This window comes from Perissodus microlepis, chromosome 12 (genome assembly GCF_051167445.1).
Source record: "Perissodus microlepis isolate ML-2025 ecotype Zambia chromosome 12, ASM5116744v1, whole genome shotgun sequence".
Lineage (NCBI taxonomy): Eukaryota > Metazoa > Chordata > Actinopteri > Cichliformes > Cichlidae > Perissodus > Perissodus microlepis.
In genome coordinates, this window is record NC_140472.1 from 30,426,703 (window position 1) to 30,443,059 (window position 16,357).

The window sequence follows — 16,357 nt, forward strand, 5'->3', positions numbered from 1 at the left end:
CTAAAAGATTCAACTTCTTTGTCTTGTTCTTTGGTCGAACTCAGGAACACCGCCTGTCAGTCATCCAGAGGCTTAGTATTCAGCAGCTTCCTCCATCTCTGGTGACATGGTTGTGCTAATTAAACATGGGATTCACAATGATTCTTCCTCAGTGCTCTCCACGTACATTAGCATCTGCAGAAGGCTCTTCAGTAATCTCCTTCACACAGGAAGAAGTGCAATGAGGAAGTGGAGCTCACAAGCTGCTAATTAAACCAAACTATGCCTACTTCCCTCTCTCCGCCTTTGCACAACGAACCCTCTAATCACTTCTAACTCAATTTAGAAGCAAGTAATTGATGCACACGTGATGATGGGTGAAAGATGAGAAACACTACCAGTTTAGATGTTAACAATATTTGCAGTGAGGACCGACCATCTGATTCTGGAGCTATTCTACTGCTAAAATTCTGCTGCCTCTAAAGTAGTATTGTTGCGTTTGGCCATGTCGGAAGCAAAATGTTGGCATTTGTGGACAGTTATGGGCTAATCAGTTGGATTTATCTATTTGCTGTTGAGCAGTTTTTATTGCCTGTGTTAAAATATTTTGCTTTTGGAAGTCAACTGCTGCCAATTACCCCATTGGCTTTGTCTCCATGCACCATACTGGCATAAATGTAGCCTTTCATTCTCTGACATTCAACAAGAATTAAATGTATAGCAGCAGCAGCAGCAGGGAATGGTGCCATCATTTTTGGAACCTCGAGGTGTAGCTTCCAATTTAGAAGTGCTGCAGCTATATTTCACATGTCACTTTCCAATTAGACATTTTATGCTGAAATCATACACTCTGAGCAGTCACAGCATGTCATATTAAGATGTTAACCAATTGTTAAGATACCCCAGTATGCCTTCCTACAAGTTCTCCTCTCTTCTCCGTCTGTAGTGGCTCCGATAATGAACCACAGTTCCAGCAGCTCTTGTGAATCTGAGCGCTAATACTGTGCTTTGATTTGATTTTTAGCCCTACTGAGAGAGGGCAAATAGAAGAGCTGCGAATAAAATGCAGTAGGTTTACCCAAGTCAAGTGAAGCCCTTAGGCTTTAATTTACTGGCTAAAAACATGAATTTATTTTCCGAAAGGGTTCCTCCTCCAGTTGATGTTCCAGTTTTCATTTACATATCTCTGGAGAGGAACATCCAGAGATATTTTAATTTCAATGAGCTGGTCTTTGGTAGCCTTAGCTTCAGGGACAGCATGGTATGATTTTACAGATACCCTGATATTTGAAAGTAAAATGTTCTGTCTTATGTTCTAAATTGTTACCTTTTCAAACTAAGCATTATTTCATTTTTGTTTACATTTAATTTCATTTGGTCTTTTTTCATTTGTTTGGCTACTTTATCAAGTAAGTCTATGAAAATATGTTTTTCAATTTTCTCTCAAAGATGAAATACACTGTCAGATGCAAAATAAGCAAAGTTTGAGGGAAAGACAATGACTAATTTGCTTTATCACCAGTATTTGGTTGTGGTTTGATGACTGATAGATGACTGACTTGACTGATATTGATAGTGAAGAGTAACTCTGTGCCTTGCAGTATTTACTGTCAACTTACTTACTTTACTCAACATACTGTAACTTTAACTTGGGAAGAATTTTTTTTCCAATTCAATAAGGCTTTAAAAAAAGAAAAAAAATGACACTGGTGGATTGAGCTCTCCACGCCATGGTCCTAATGAGCAGTCATGTTATCACAGAATGCCGAGGTCAGAGTTCAGTTTTCCTTCTGCATTGACCTCACATGCCAAGAGATTCAGCTGATCTCTTTAAACCAGGCCCCATTAATTATAAGAAATTCCAACATGCCTCTTTACATGTTGTAAAGGCTAAATTTTATAGGAATTGCTAAGTCAATAAGGACCATGAGTACTTTGTATGGGCAATGGTAATGGAGTTGCCCCAACGTTATTATAAGCTGACATTTGATTGCTTTTCTAAACCTCTTTCCTGCTAGGTTGTAGCTGCCAGTTGTCGAGATTGTCATGAGCTATAATGATTGCTTTGGGCACATAACACCACTCAGGTTCTACACAACCTCGCTCATACCGACATTATAATTGTGCATACACAATTTCTATTAAAATTTCTGACATATTCAGAGATTTCTAATCAACCTAAGTAACCTTTGCTTGGAGTTACAGTTCTTAGGTAAACACTTCTCTGGCCGGAGGCGGGGGTCTGAGCCAATCGACTCATTTGTTCTGTTTGAAAGTGATTGCTGCCGAGTGGAGACTGCTTTAATTTGATTGATGTGTGGTTCACCAAGCGGTGGATTTGGTTGTAATTACTCTTTGTGCTCACCGTGATAAGGAAATTAATCAAGCCATTATGTTGCTCCCATTTTATCATCAGGACACAATAATTGAATAAAACAACCTCACTTGTCTTCAAAGTCACTCTGGCACGCATGGTACTCACCCGCTGCAAGGGTAAAGGCCTCGCTATTCTTGATTGGCTGATAGTGAGGCAAAGATGATGAGTGTATTTCATATTCACAAATGATGTAGACATTTTAATTGGACTAATCAGAATCAGTTCTTTTAATTTAACTACAAAGCCATGTTGTGAACTTTGCATAGTCCATACAACTAAATGATCCCATTTGTTTTGAGCAAAAATGCATGGACCATGGTAGAAAAAAAAGTACTTGTACCGAAAATATCAGCGGGTAACATTAAGTAAATATGCATTAACAATAAGATCATGTTTCAGTGGCATACAACTTAATGGCATTTAATGTATTTGTTATACCGATGCACAAGTAACATTCCCTCTTTTTACTTTCTGTGTCCTCCTCTCATTCCATGACTACTGTTCTGCTGGTGTTCAGTGTTGCATTCATAGCTCAAGAAACTTCTATGTATTATGCATTACATTTCTTAAAAGTACTGCAGTATGTTATTTAATTACTTGTTGGAATAAAATAATTCATTACAATGAATTATGATGAAATTGACCTTACACTTATTATCATGTAATTACCAGGTAACAATATAAACCTATATGCTACTGTCCCACACATCAACACAACAACACCTAATGGTTGTGTGCAAGCATTGTTGTCTGTGCAGATGGCTGCAAAAAGCCAAAGTTGTGTTAGCAGAACAAAGCAATTGTTTCTGTCCTGAAAGTAATTTAGTACAGTGAAATGTAACATTACTGCGTTACTCAAAAATGTAATCTGATTACAGTAACACATTACTTTGTAACTTACTTTGTAATGTCTTGTACCCAGCACTGCTGGTTTTGTAAATGCACCCAATGTACTTTGGCATCAGTGTCTTGACATACAAGCCTCAGTAATACAGGACACTGACAAATATTGGATTAAGTCACAGGTCTGCTGGTTAGTCGACTTTTGTTTAAGACTTCACTTGCCTATTAATTTTGTTTTTGCACACAATTTTTGACTTTTGTTTTCACTCACTGGTTAGTTTTAGGCACGAAAAACTACTTGGTTGGGTTTGGGAAAAGACTGTGGTTTGGTTTAAAACATGCCTCTTCAGCCTGGTGAGTGAAAAATATCACTTAGTGCATTTAAATGTGATGGCTTGAGTTCAGTTGGAGTCCAGGTATTTTTGGGAAAGAGAATTCTTAAATTTATTGTGAAACATTGACTAATTTAACTTCTTTTGACTTTAGACGTTTACAGTGAAATCTATCTTTGATAAAAGCCACTGGTTTCATCTTCTGTGATGCAGTTTTTATGCTCATCAGGTGCTTTTGACTAAAAAGTATGATAATTCTAAATACCAGTGCATAAAAACAGTTCACAAGTTGCTTAAATGAATTACTTTTTAATGCACTCTGTAGGAAGCTTTTCAATAATAAAAAATGTGTATTTGTAGATAAATCATGGTCCTTAAAATTAAAAAGAAAAGAGAAAACTTACTCTCATCATTACATGATAGCAGCCTAAGGTGCTGTCAAAGCTTTATGCTGAAATTTAATGTTAGACTTGGAGCAAACTAGCAAAGACGGAAAATTGCCTGGAGCCACTGATACCTCATAGCTGGGGCTTACATCTTTGATATTCACTTCTATCATTCTGCCTTCCCTTCATGCGTAGTATGGAAGAAGAGGCGGCCAATTTAGGGCTGATCTCAATCCCCCAAAAGGATTTGCATCCAAAGCTGCAATTTAGCTGGTAGGAGAAATGTCACCAAAAATCTATTACCCATCTGCGCACATTTAGGAGAAAAATTGCCTCCCCTGTGGAGTGAAAACATTAGGTGATTTTGGTAGCTGAAACAAATGAAACCACATTTTAACATGGGCTGACATGTTTTAGAGAGCATGCTTTCACAATAGAGGCCTCCTCTATATAATATAGACTGAAATGTTTCCTGTTTCCTATTGATCTGCCCTGCCCAAAGTTTTATGCCCCGCCTCCTTACATCATCAATAGAGGAAACTGGACTGTCACAGCAACATATGGGGGTTTACAATCGGATATATTTCACTTTGCAAAATATATGCTCATATTTAGAAGCTCATTTAAATCAGTACTTCATAATTTTATGCCATTTCCTGATTGTGAAACTTTTAGTGCTCAAACCAGCAACTTTCTGCAGTGTTAATGAAGTGGTTGGGGCTCATGTGGCTAATTGTTTAGAACTAGTTAATTGCAGGCCTGTTTGTGTGTTTCTTCAGCTGAAAGATTGCCTCAAAAATCTCTTGACATTTAATCTATAACACTTGACCTAAAAGTATCCACTTTAACTTTTCATTGAACAGTTTTAGCAGGTCGTGTGTGCCTTAAGACTTAACCACGTGAGAGATGTGTTTCATTCACTTTGTGGGGATTTAATTGCTCGCTTCTGTCCTTTGGATGGTGATAAAGTTGCTCTTCACTTGAGTCTAAAACATAGATAAACACTCTCAGTATAAATTAAAGCAAAGTGACTTGGGACCACAGTGTTGGGATTTTAATTGTGGTAGTAGATCACCTCTTTCTCTAGTAATTATCTCAACTATCATCACTCCTGTAATAATGATAATCAATTGCTCCCAGTCACTGTGACAGGGATAATGAAAAGTTTATTAGCTACCCTGAATCTCACATGAGTAGTTGGAAACTCTTAAATCATTTACGGAAACAGAAAAAATAAAAGCATCACTTCTGCACTGTTGTCAGTCTTTTTCTGATTCTTTTTCTCAGGGTGAAGGTCACACAAGTCCTCCCTCATTCTTTGTTATTTTTTACACTTTTCTTGACATGTCTATAAGCTAGTGAGTTAGAGGGGAAACCCTCCACTCTGAATAATCACGGTATTTGGGCTGTTGGACTAAGGGCTACTTCACTGTATAGGGAGGGATTGTTTATACCAATACATGTGCTGCTGAAGTAAAGATTTTTTATGAGCACTTTACTTGGTGTTAACAATTAACTTGATGGGGGGAAATGCTTAACAGTAATCTTCTTCAGCCTTAAATCCTCTTCCTTTGTGTCACAAAGTGACATATCATCCATCGAGCGCCAGATGTTGTTTTCCTGTTGTTGCTTTAGCATTAGCAGTATTGATCTTTCCACGTATCCCTTAACTTGCTTGGCGCAGTTTGTTATTCACTTGCTCGATTAGACATGAGTCTTCTTGGCTCACTCACTCAGCAAGACGGTGCACCTGTGAGGATGGCATGGCAACCAAAATGAGAGGAAAGTCAGCCAATATGGATTTTTGAATGCTGGATCCTAGATTGTATTAAGGTATTACTGGTACTGGTTTGTTGCTGCTTGTTGTTGCTTAAGACAAAATATAGTTATGAAACTTGTCATATGGGGATATTAAAAAAGGCTAACTATTTGCTTGCAGGAGTAAAAGCAAATAGTTGAACTATTCCTGTAAAACTGTTAATATCTCCCCAGTTAGCAAGAGCTCATAATGAAGCGCACCTTTTTTGTTTGCTTTTTTTTGGAAATTCAAAAGTACATATGGATACTACTTGTACAATATACTTGCAAATATGTGTAATTAAAGGTTAATTATGCTAGCAGCAGAGGCTGTCAGGGTACAATCATTTATGCTGAGAGACCATAACACAGCAGCGAGGGAGTGCATTTATCTGTTTGTGCTTTCAGGAGATCACAGACTAGAAAATGCACAAATTCACCTTGGGTGTCTCTTAGCGCTATCTTGTAAGATCTCATTCTGTCACAGTGGGGTATCTATACACGTATGGTTTAGAAGGAAAAGGTTGCATTCAAGTGATGTGTGTTTTGTTGTGTCCCCAAAGAAGCTCTAAACTGACACGGCTCTGAGCGCTCTGAAGCTGCCACAGAAGCTTTGCTGAATTGTCAAGCAGCAGTTTTAATCACACGCGTTGAGTAAAAACTTGATTTGAAATAGCAGAGTTCGGATGAAAACATGAAAACATCTTGCAGAATTTAATTGCGTCAGCTGAGAATGCGATCTGTATTAATCGTCAGAGAGACGTTCGACACATTTGAAATGCAAACATCAGAGCTGTGCAGCGGTGTTTTGCAGGTGGGTTTAATGGTTGGCTGCATGCTTCTCACACACCTGAACAGTGTCAGCCGATGTTATGAGTTTGAGACCCCCAGCTGTGTGCTGGCGGTGTGTAAAGCAGCTGGCAGATTACTGACTAGCTCCTGGCAGACATTGTAGCAGTTTATCTCAATTTTACATCGTAAATGGGGTGTGGACAATGAAACTGTACACAAACTATGACGATCCTTCTGTGACTCTAGCTGTCTGTGATGTTTTATGATTATCTCAGCACACAGCTGAAAGTAGAAGTAGGAAAACTTGCCAAAAGATTTTATTTTATGGGAAACTCATAATCTACGCCGCAAATAACAATTCTCCTCACACATTTAGTTGGACTCGTCTTACATTGTTGGTCTTCTCACCACAGTTTTTTCATTCACCATGCTGCCTTCTGTGAACATATTTTGTCACATTCGCCTGGGAACTTTTTATGAGTTGATGAGGATCAAAAAGCAGATGATATCCCAAAATAAAGCAGCATACTTATATTTTGAATTATAATTATATAATATCAGACCACCCATCTCTAACTGAAAGTTAAACAGATGGAAGGATGTCCTCTGTTAAAACCATACAGGTCCTGCTTTAGGGAGGAGCCCATCTTTCCCTGCCCTGCACCATCATGGCATTAGATATTTTAATATTAATACAGAAATTTGATAATAATTTATTTCAGCCAATTACCTCTTGCTTGATATTTTGATATAGTTACTTCTGCATCTGTTGACCACACACAGTCCCCCATTCAAATTTGGAATTGTGCACAGGGGGAAATCACAGCCACTGGGCCTTAAAAAAAAAAGCACTGTCATCTTGTTTGCAGCATGTTTTTGTGTACCATCTGTCCGTGTCAGCATCAGTGGTGAACGATGGAGCAAGGGAGCCTCATGTTGAGAGGAGATAGACTCTCCCTCTGTGACAAAGACTGGAACAAGAGTTGATCACAGCATGGTCACTTCTTGCTCCCTCCCGAAACACAGCCAAAGGAGATGTCCTGCAGCACACACGTTCAACTTGACACACATAATAAAAGAAAGAGTTCAAAAAGTCAAAAAGTGGGATGCTACACTCACTTTGAATTTTATCAGCCCGCTAAGTCTGTTGTGATCCCTCCTGCAGATATGGCTCGTTGGCACCTACTGTACCACTGTACCAGGCTATAATGTGTAATAAACAGAAAGTTACCCAAATTGTAGGGACCAACTCTGTGTTTTACACTGTTAAAGGGTATTCTTTATGCTTAGCTGAGTAGTTATGGTGACTAAGCCATTATCAGGTTGTTTTAGTACATAAAATGACCTAAACGACAAGAAACAGCCCCCCAAAAAACTCTGAAACTTAAGTTTTCTGGGTGAAAATTGAGCTTCTCCTGTGACTCTTTCACCTATTTTTATGGTAAACAGATCCCGAGTTAATGTAATACTTTGTCATCAAGCACCTTAACTTAAGATGCACAGTATTTCTTTTGATTTGCTTTTTGCAGTTTTGGTGCTTGGAAGTCTCCCTTTAAATACTTTCAACTGATGTCTGGTTATAAATTAGAATAAAGGACTTCATGTGAACATGTGAGAGAAGAAGCACGAGGTTTGGTTTGACAGATACAAGCAGCTTGCAATAAATCCAGGTGCTTATTGTAAAATTCTAGCCATAAATTGCAGAGCCAGATCAAGGGAATGTGCATTTGTGATAGCAAAACTGATTTCATTTAAAAGTCATCAACTGCTTCTTTTAGAGTGACAGCAAATAACAAAGAAGCCAAAATGGGGCCAGTAAAAGAAAATTGCTCTTTGTTCAGGGACATAAAGTGGAGAGTTCAACAGGGCAGAGCAGTTTTCAGCTCGTGCTTGTGTCTAAAGTGAATTGTGTATATTGTTAAAATACTTACAGATAGCAACATAGTTACATATAATACAGCACTATCAGGATACATTGCTCACAAAAACAGTGGATTTATGATACAGTGATTCAGTGTGTGTGTGTGTGTGTGTGATGACTGGCCTTTTGAGATCAATGGTGTTTTTGTACATTTTTGTAATGATCTTTTGGGAAAGTTAGCATCCACTACTTGACTCTTTTGTATTTTATAAGAATTCATAATGGGTTTTTTTTCCCCTTTTCTTCATTATAATCACCAGATTAAGATGAACGGCCATCATTCAGTTGATATTATGTGTTTTGATTCTGGACTGGTTGGGATATTTTGCAAGTGGATACAAATTGTATGGAAAACACATGACTCATAAATCATTTCTACTCTGTGTTTGTATTTTATACTGAAAATCAGTTAATGAACTGTTACTGAAGTTGTTTCACCGCTGACATTTCCCTTTGCTACATGAGTGAATAACAGCTTATGATGTTTATAATGTCGGCTTGTGGTATGTAGAAAAACCTGCATCTTTTGTGCTTGTTTTTGTTTGATCAATAGACCAAAACTAAAAAAAAATCAGTTGAGAAAACAATGTCTCAACAGAATCTATTAGTTGCTGTGTTATAACAACAAATCATACATCTTTGAGTATGAGTTTGACACAAGTTTTGTGTAGAATTGTAGACGTTTTGAGTCTTAGCATCCATATCAGAATATAATACAGGCCCCCATTAAGAAATGCTGAGATTACGATGGCATGTTATTCTTTACTTTACTATTTTTTTCTTCAGTGAAATTCAATGTATTTGATTAGGCATCCTTAATACCAGGCGACAGTGTGGTCTGACATTTATTCAGCTCTACATCAGCAAGGAGAAAATTAGCCAAATCACCAGGTTATTTAAAGGTTCCTTTCCATCAGCCTTCCTTATCAGACTAATCATCCTTCCGGTGGTTGTCTTTATCTCCCCTATCACCTTTCACACACTTGGTCATGTTGCAGCACCCAGTCTGCCATTTTACATTATTAGTTCCCTGTCAGGGGCACTCCCTCTAATGCTGAGAGGCTAAGGAGAATGAAGGTGAGGAAGATAGAAAGCGACGGGCCCTGCCTGCTCGTCGCTGGGGGAAGAGGAGGAGGCGGCGTTGACGTCCTAATCTCTGGCTCTGATTATCTTCTCATTACAATCAGACGGGAGCCACTCGACGAAGAGGAGAATGTGTAATTACGCTCAAATCTCCCATGACTAAAACAGAGAATAATAAGCAGGGCTAGAACTGTGTGCTCACATCAAATCATTCAGTTTATTTAATCATTCATTCTATGCCGTATTTCACTGTAGATGAAAAGTGGTTGAATTACCCGAACACCTGACTTATGGAAGAATTATTTGGGAGCCAGAAATAATTTTCCTTACTTTTGAAAAAGAAACGAAACAATACAGAAAATCTGAGTGTCTGATTTGATTTTGCATTTACGTCTTATTAAATATATGTAGGTCATAGATAAGGAAAAAACTTTAAGAACTGTTCCAGCACAGGGCAGAAAGCACCATTTCACAAAATGGCAGGGCAGCTGAGGCATGTAAATAACTGTATTTCAATTGACACATTGATTTGAATGGTAAATGGCTGACCTCCAATTTTCCTAGAGAGTGGCTGGAGGAAAGAAATGGAGGGGAATAAAACACATACCCAGTCGACCAAAGGGAATAAGGCTAACCAAGCATGTTAAATGCCCCCTCACTATTGTGCGATGGAAGCATTAGCTGTGTGGACAACTACAAAAATCACTTGGAGAAGTTCTCACTGAAGGCTCGAGAGCAAAAACTGAATCTTATTTGTCCTTTTTTCTCTTCCCCCACAGCTCAGAAACAACAACCTGCCAGCAGCTCAAGCCCGATGAGAGGAAAGCTGTGGACACAAGGGACAGATATGGCTGCATCAAAGGAAACAGACGTAAACATCGCAGCCATCGCAGGGCCAGGAGGTGAGTTAGCCTTTGTGTTTTCACACATGCCAAGTAGCAATCCTTCAAAATCATCAGGAGGGTTTTCTGAACTAAAAGAAAACAAGTGCTTGTGAAGAGATGAGAAGGTTGAGAAAAGAATGGGCTTTAAACATGTACGATTGTTGATCAGTTGAGTTTTGTGATTAAAGTTTGTTTTTGTTGCTTCTGTAGATGATAAAGCCTTTTTAACAGCAAAACCAACACACCTTCGGGGCCTGATTCTCAATAAGAAACCCAAGCTAATCTCTATATTCCGGTGCAGGAAAAGCAAACACTCTTATCGGGGTAGGAAATACAAATGGTGTAAGGAATTCCACGCTGTGTCATTCAGATGCAAGAGTCTTCTTCACATGCAGAGAAGAACATTTTTAGGCTTTTTATTCAGAGTTGGAGAAATCAATCCAGGCAGAGTTGGTTCTTTCGTTCTTTTTTTCTTTTTTTGGAAAGAAACCTTTTTAATTAATCTGACACCTTCAAAGCCGTTGCAGTTACACAGCAGGGAAGCAGGCAGTGATATGTAAAACATGACTCAAGCAGCATCTGAAGTGTAAGAGCGGATCATAAACATGAATCTCTTCTCTTTGGATGAACTTTACCCGGCGGCTGCTTCTCTTTGTTTTTTTAATTTAACAGCAAGCGCAGAGAACACGCTGGCATGCAGGCTTCTGATAATCATTTTTCTGGTTTATGCGTGCAAGAAAAGACATCTGATAGAAGAAAGCACGGTGAGAGAGATTTATAGCATTATTATCTTTGGAACTGAGGCTTTTCTGTGAGACACCCTTCTCACCAGCAGCTCCAAGTTACAGCGTTTTAAAATTTAAATACTAAGAAATCAGAGTAGTCCTCAGTGTACTGAGAACGTACACTAAAGCTCTACCATTGCTGAACCGCAGTCTTTTCATTATTTGGTTTGGTAAACCTCTTAAATGATGACTTTACCCTTTCTTATACAGCAGCTCTGCAGCGTATCCATTTCATCAGACAGTGGCAGAGATGATCTTGACTTCATGCAGGGATCTTATTGTGAAACTGTAGGTCTTACTATATGAGGTTTAGAGCAATAAAGTGAATGCATTTTCAGTGTCAAATCTTGCACAACACGGCTGCATTCAGACCAAAAAGCACAGCAATGCTAGAAGCTGCAGGAGGTTAGAGAGAATACTGCTACAAGTTCTAGCTGAGACGATGAAAGGAAGTCCACTTTGAGTAAAGCATCCATTAATTTTAATGAGATACTAAACTAAGTCAAACTCTCAAAACCTCATGCTATATCAAAAAAATAAAGAAATGAATTTTAAAAATTGTATCACCAGTAAAGTACTGTAAGATTACAGCTAAAAGGTGATTAAAAACACATTTGTTAGAGGCCATAATGAACAAGCCAGACCTCTCAGCTGTTTTGGCACAAGCCTGGTTCCTGTTCCCGTATTGAAAAATAAACAGGATTAATCATCACTCAGTTTTTGTGCAGCACATATGTGGAACGAACTCCAAGAAAACCAGAGCTCTGTTTGTAATCAAGGAGACGATGTATTTATAGCATATCTACTCTACTGTCCTTTAAGCTGCCCAGTGTTAGATTTGATTTTATTCTTTCATACTTACTTATCTGTGTTTTTGCTGTTTGTTTTGTCGCCCTTATATTTCACATAAATGAATTTTGTGTCCAGTGTGAGGATTTTGTACTTGTTCAAAGTTTGAAGTAAATCTGCCTTCACTCAAAAAAATGAAACTGGGTGGTTGTTACATGCATAAGATCCAAACTTGTAATTTGAACTAAATAATTCCATGTTTTTATGGTGAATGTAATTAAATCATGTAGCATCTGCATGAAATTCAGCAACTTAATTTGTTCTTGTTGAGATGACATCATACAATCTAGTAAGAGCGGTTAGTTGCCTGGATCCAGCCACAGCAATGATCAGAAGAAAAAAAGTATAGACAGGTAATAGTTCATGATCAGAAGCAAACAAGCAGTTAAACATGGTGGAGGCAACACTGTGGCATAGGGCATGTATGGCTGCCAGTGGAGCTGGGTCACTGGTGTTTTTTGAAGATGTGGCTACTGAAGTAGCAGGGTGATCTCTGAAGAGTACAGAGTTCTGCTTACTGCTCAGATTCAGCCAAATGTAACAAAACTGATCAGATGACACTTCACATAGCAAACGGAAAATGACCCAAAGTATACTGCAAAATCAACCCAAGAGTTTTCCAAGGCAAAGAATTGGATATTCTTCAGTGACCTGGACAGTCATCTGATCTCAACCCAGCAGAGCTGCTTTTCAGTTACTGAAGACAAAACAGAAGGAAGGGAGACCCAGAAATGAGCAGCAAGAGGGCGGCTGCAGTAAAGGCCTAACAGAGCATCTTAACAGAGGAAACACAGTGTTTGATGATGTCTATTTTTAGTAGACTTTGCACAGTCATTGACTGCAATGACTTAATTCTTTTCATCTAAGTATTAAGAACAATCCTTGTGTTATGTTAGTGAATTCAGTTACTTCAGAGCCTCTGAAAATGTATAAAATGACTGTAATTCCTAAACAGTTGAAAGTCTGATTTCAATCACATCTTGATACTTTCTTCAATTTGAAATCCACTGTAGAGCCATTACAATTAATAAATCAAAAACTTTCAGCATTGCTGTGTATGTAGAGATTTTACTTCATAAAGGTCAAGCTGGTAAATTCTATCAAATTATATTTATATTAAAAGACAAAAAAGAAGGAAGAGAAACCCATGCACGCTGTTTTGACCGCAAGGTCAACAAAAAAAGAGGAAACATAACATACTATAAAGCCTTAAAAACACGCAAAAAAGCTATGTGATTGCATGAAATATCCTCCACAAGCCACCAAGGCTAGATGCATGTGTTTTTTCATTGCCTTTTATTAAAATGGCTAACGAGCTAGATCCATTTCCAAATACTTTGTCTCACTTACAAAGCATTGCCTGAGAAAAATCTCTTTTGTTGAGAAGGACATTTGTTCTGTGGATTGTTATCTTGCTAATTTGCCTGCAGCAATTTGGCAGAGAAAAAAAAGTTAATTATAACATGAGGCCATAAGCCGCTGACACTGGATTCCATCTAGAAATAGTAAGTTGATGTAATGAGTAGGTTTTTGAGAGTAGTTGTTGTCAAATAACAAAAAGAGCAAAATGCAGAAGTAAACTATTTAGATTTATTTCCAGTGAATTGGGTATCGAATGAAAACAGTCTGAACTTCATTAGAAACATAGAAGTGTGTCTGGTTACAGCTGAAATAAACGTACTTCAGTGCTTCATGGGAGAGAGACATGTTTTGTTCTTTATAATAATATAGGTAATGACATCTTAGATGTTGTCACATACATTTATGGTCTTCATGCATAATTATGGCTCAGATTAAAACATCAATTCTTTAAAAAAAAAAAAAGTTGAATTGAATATATTTTCATCAAAAGTTCCCCAAAAGCTCCCTTTCATACACCATTGTTTCACAAAATCACCATTCCTAGTGCAGCTGGCAATTGACTGTTTTCTCATTCTCCTTTTCATTCTCTCAACTTCATCAAAAGAAAGTGTTTCTGCTGGCAAGAAGAAATGCAAATGCTTGCCTTGTGCTCTCTTTCTACAAGGCCAGAATGGTAGAGGTGTTAATGAGTGACAAAGCGTTCTCATTACCAGGAGAGGGTACTTGGGCTTGGACTGTCTAATCAGCCCTAATGCATTTCAGTTCCTAATGCTCCCAAACTGCCGACTACTCCAAGCAGGGCCATTTATTATAGCAGGACACTCTTCTGCATCCGATGAAACAGGCACATACTCTCCAGAGCTCTGTGGTCGCATATATCAAGGGGGAGTGCAGTTTGTCACTGTCTGGATCAGTCCTGATCACACTCAACTATGTGCATGACCTCTGTTTGTGTAACAGGGAGGTACATTAAATTGGACACATAAATGGCAACAATTACCCTCCTGTAAGCATAAAAATGATTCCAAATATATCGTACATAGTTGCATTTGCAGGCATTTTGATAGCTTAAGTCAAATGATGAGCAATGAAAATAACACCTGAATATTAGTAACATTATTTTATTTTTATTTTTTTTAAAAGGTTTCTCTTTTTAATGACAAGTTTTATTCACTTTGAAACTTTTCTCAGTACTTTGTTCAAAGGAGGGCTTCTAATTTACTGGTTACTTTGAGGAGAATTCAACATTACATATATGTGTGTGTGTGTGTGTGAAAAAAAAAAAAAAAAAAAAAAAAAAAAATATATATATATATATATATATATATATATATATATATATATATATATGAAAAAAAAAATATATATATTATATATATATATATATATATATATATATATTTTTTTTTTTTTTTTCATATATATATATATATATATATATATATATATATATATATATATATATATATATATATATATATATATATATATATATATATATATACACACACACACACACATATGCACATTCACATTCAAAGTGGGAGGCTCACACTTTGCACTGACACTTATGCAATTAAAGTTATACTGTAGAGAACTGGAAACCTTGATCACGACAATTAGGTTTTTTTTCTTCTTTTATATTGTTCCATAGCTGCTATGTACTTCTATTACATTAGAGAATCAAGTGCAACTTATTGTTGCTCTAGTACAGTAAAGGTAATTTGCATAATCCTTAAGCTTTATTTCAAATCCCCCATGTCTTTAAGTCACTCTTAAGACATGCCAGATGTTTTCCAAGGTTTAATTCTCAATTATCAGTGTCTTTTTACATCACCGTTGTTTGTGGACAAGTGAACAATGCATTAAATGCCTTAACTCAAAAATAGCACTGTGCGTGTCTATTAAAGCCTTTGTTAATGGCTGTTTTATTTGGGAAAAGATTGAAACAACTGGAGCATTTGAACATGCAGGGCTAATGTTAGGCAGAAATACACACATATATATGCTGCAAATGCAGCTTCAGTTTTCACAAATATTCAGTGACTTTTACAATTAATCTTTTAGTCCGTAAGCTACTTGCTCCCTTGCCACAGCAAGTATTTCCACATGTTTGATTTGGCTCCTGTTCCTTTCCTAATGCATCCACAAAGGGAATTTGTGTCTCTGACTTGGCAAACAAAAGGTCGCATTTGCTTGCCAAGCAAATGTGTTAACCACTGCACCATTTAGTCTGTAAATTTCCAGAAAATATCCACAAATTTATACCCATTATGATAACTACTTTTTTTTGTTGTTCTGTATCACCCAGATATGGTCAGTCACTCTCTCATGTATTTCCTTGCTATGAATTTCAGTCTCTTCTGCACTTGAAAGGCCCATTCAGGGGGCCTGTGGTGCTTCAAAAGACCTTCATCTTCTTTTCCACATCAGTCATTTTCAAAGAGTAATGAAGTGGACCACTGGACAGCAACCAAGCTGGTCAGCACATGGAATACGACCATTTTCTTTCCAGTATAATGATGAATTCACACTTCAAGAGAAGAAAGGATGGATAACAAGAATATCTCACACTATAATGAGAATGTGGCTATACGCAGAACAATGTGTGCAGAAATAAAGGATCCATGAGCTACATGGAGAGATTCAAACACATTCTCACAGTCACCTGCATTTTTGGCACCATTACAGAGCGGTGGCCAGGGTAAAATATCTGTCTTTAAATTATTTGGAAACCAAAACTGAGTGTACCCCATTGCTTCTTCAAGATGTATATCACTAGCTGCCTCTGTGCAGGGACTGGAGATGAAATTTACCTTTCGGCTATGGTACATTAAAGTATTATGTTTTATCCCTGTTAAATTCAGAAATAAATTACCATCTCCCAATCGAAATCATAAAATTGCTCAGCAGGCCCTGCAGCTCAAAAAGTGAAGGTCTGTATTTTAAGTTCAAGATCAAATCTGT

General features: G+C 37.5%; 1 protein-coding gene across 2 annotated transcripts in view; it reads left to right on the forward strand.

The window, feature by feature from the left end:
• The window catches only part of srrm4 (serine/arginine repetitive matrix 4), a 62,682-nt gene that overhangs the window by 25,632 nt on the left and 20,693 nt on the right, over positions 1–16,357 (forward strand). For both annotated transcript variants that reach the window (XM_084945308.1, XM_084945309.1), the window contains one exon: positions 10,290–10,412. In XM_084945308.1, the coding sequence (XP_084801434.1) occupies positions 10,290–10,412 (123 nt within the window). The remainder of the gene's footprint in view (positions 1–10,289; positions 10,413–16,357) is intronic.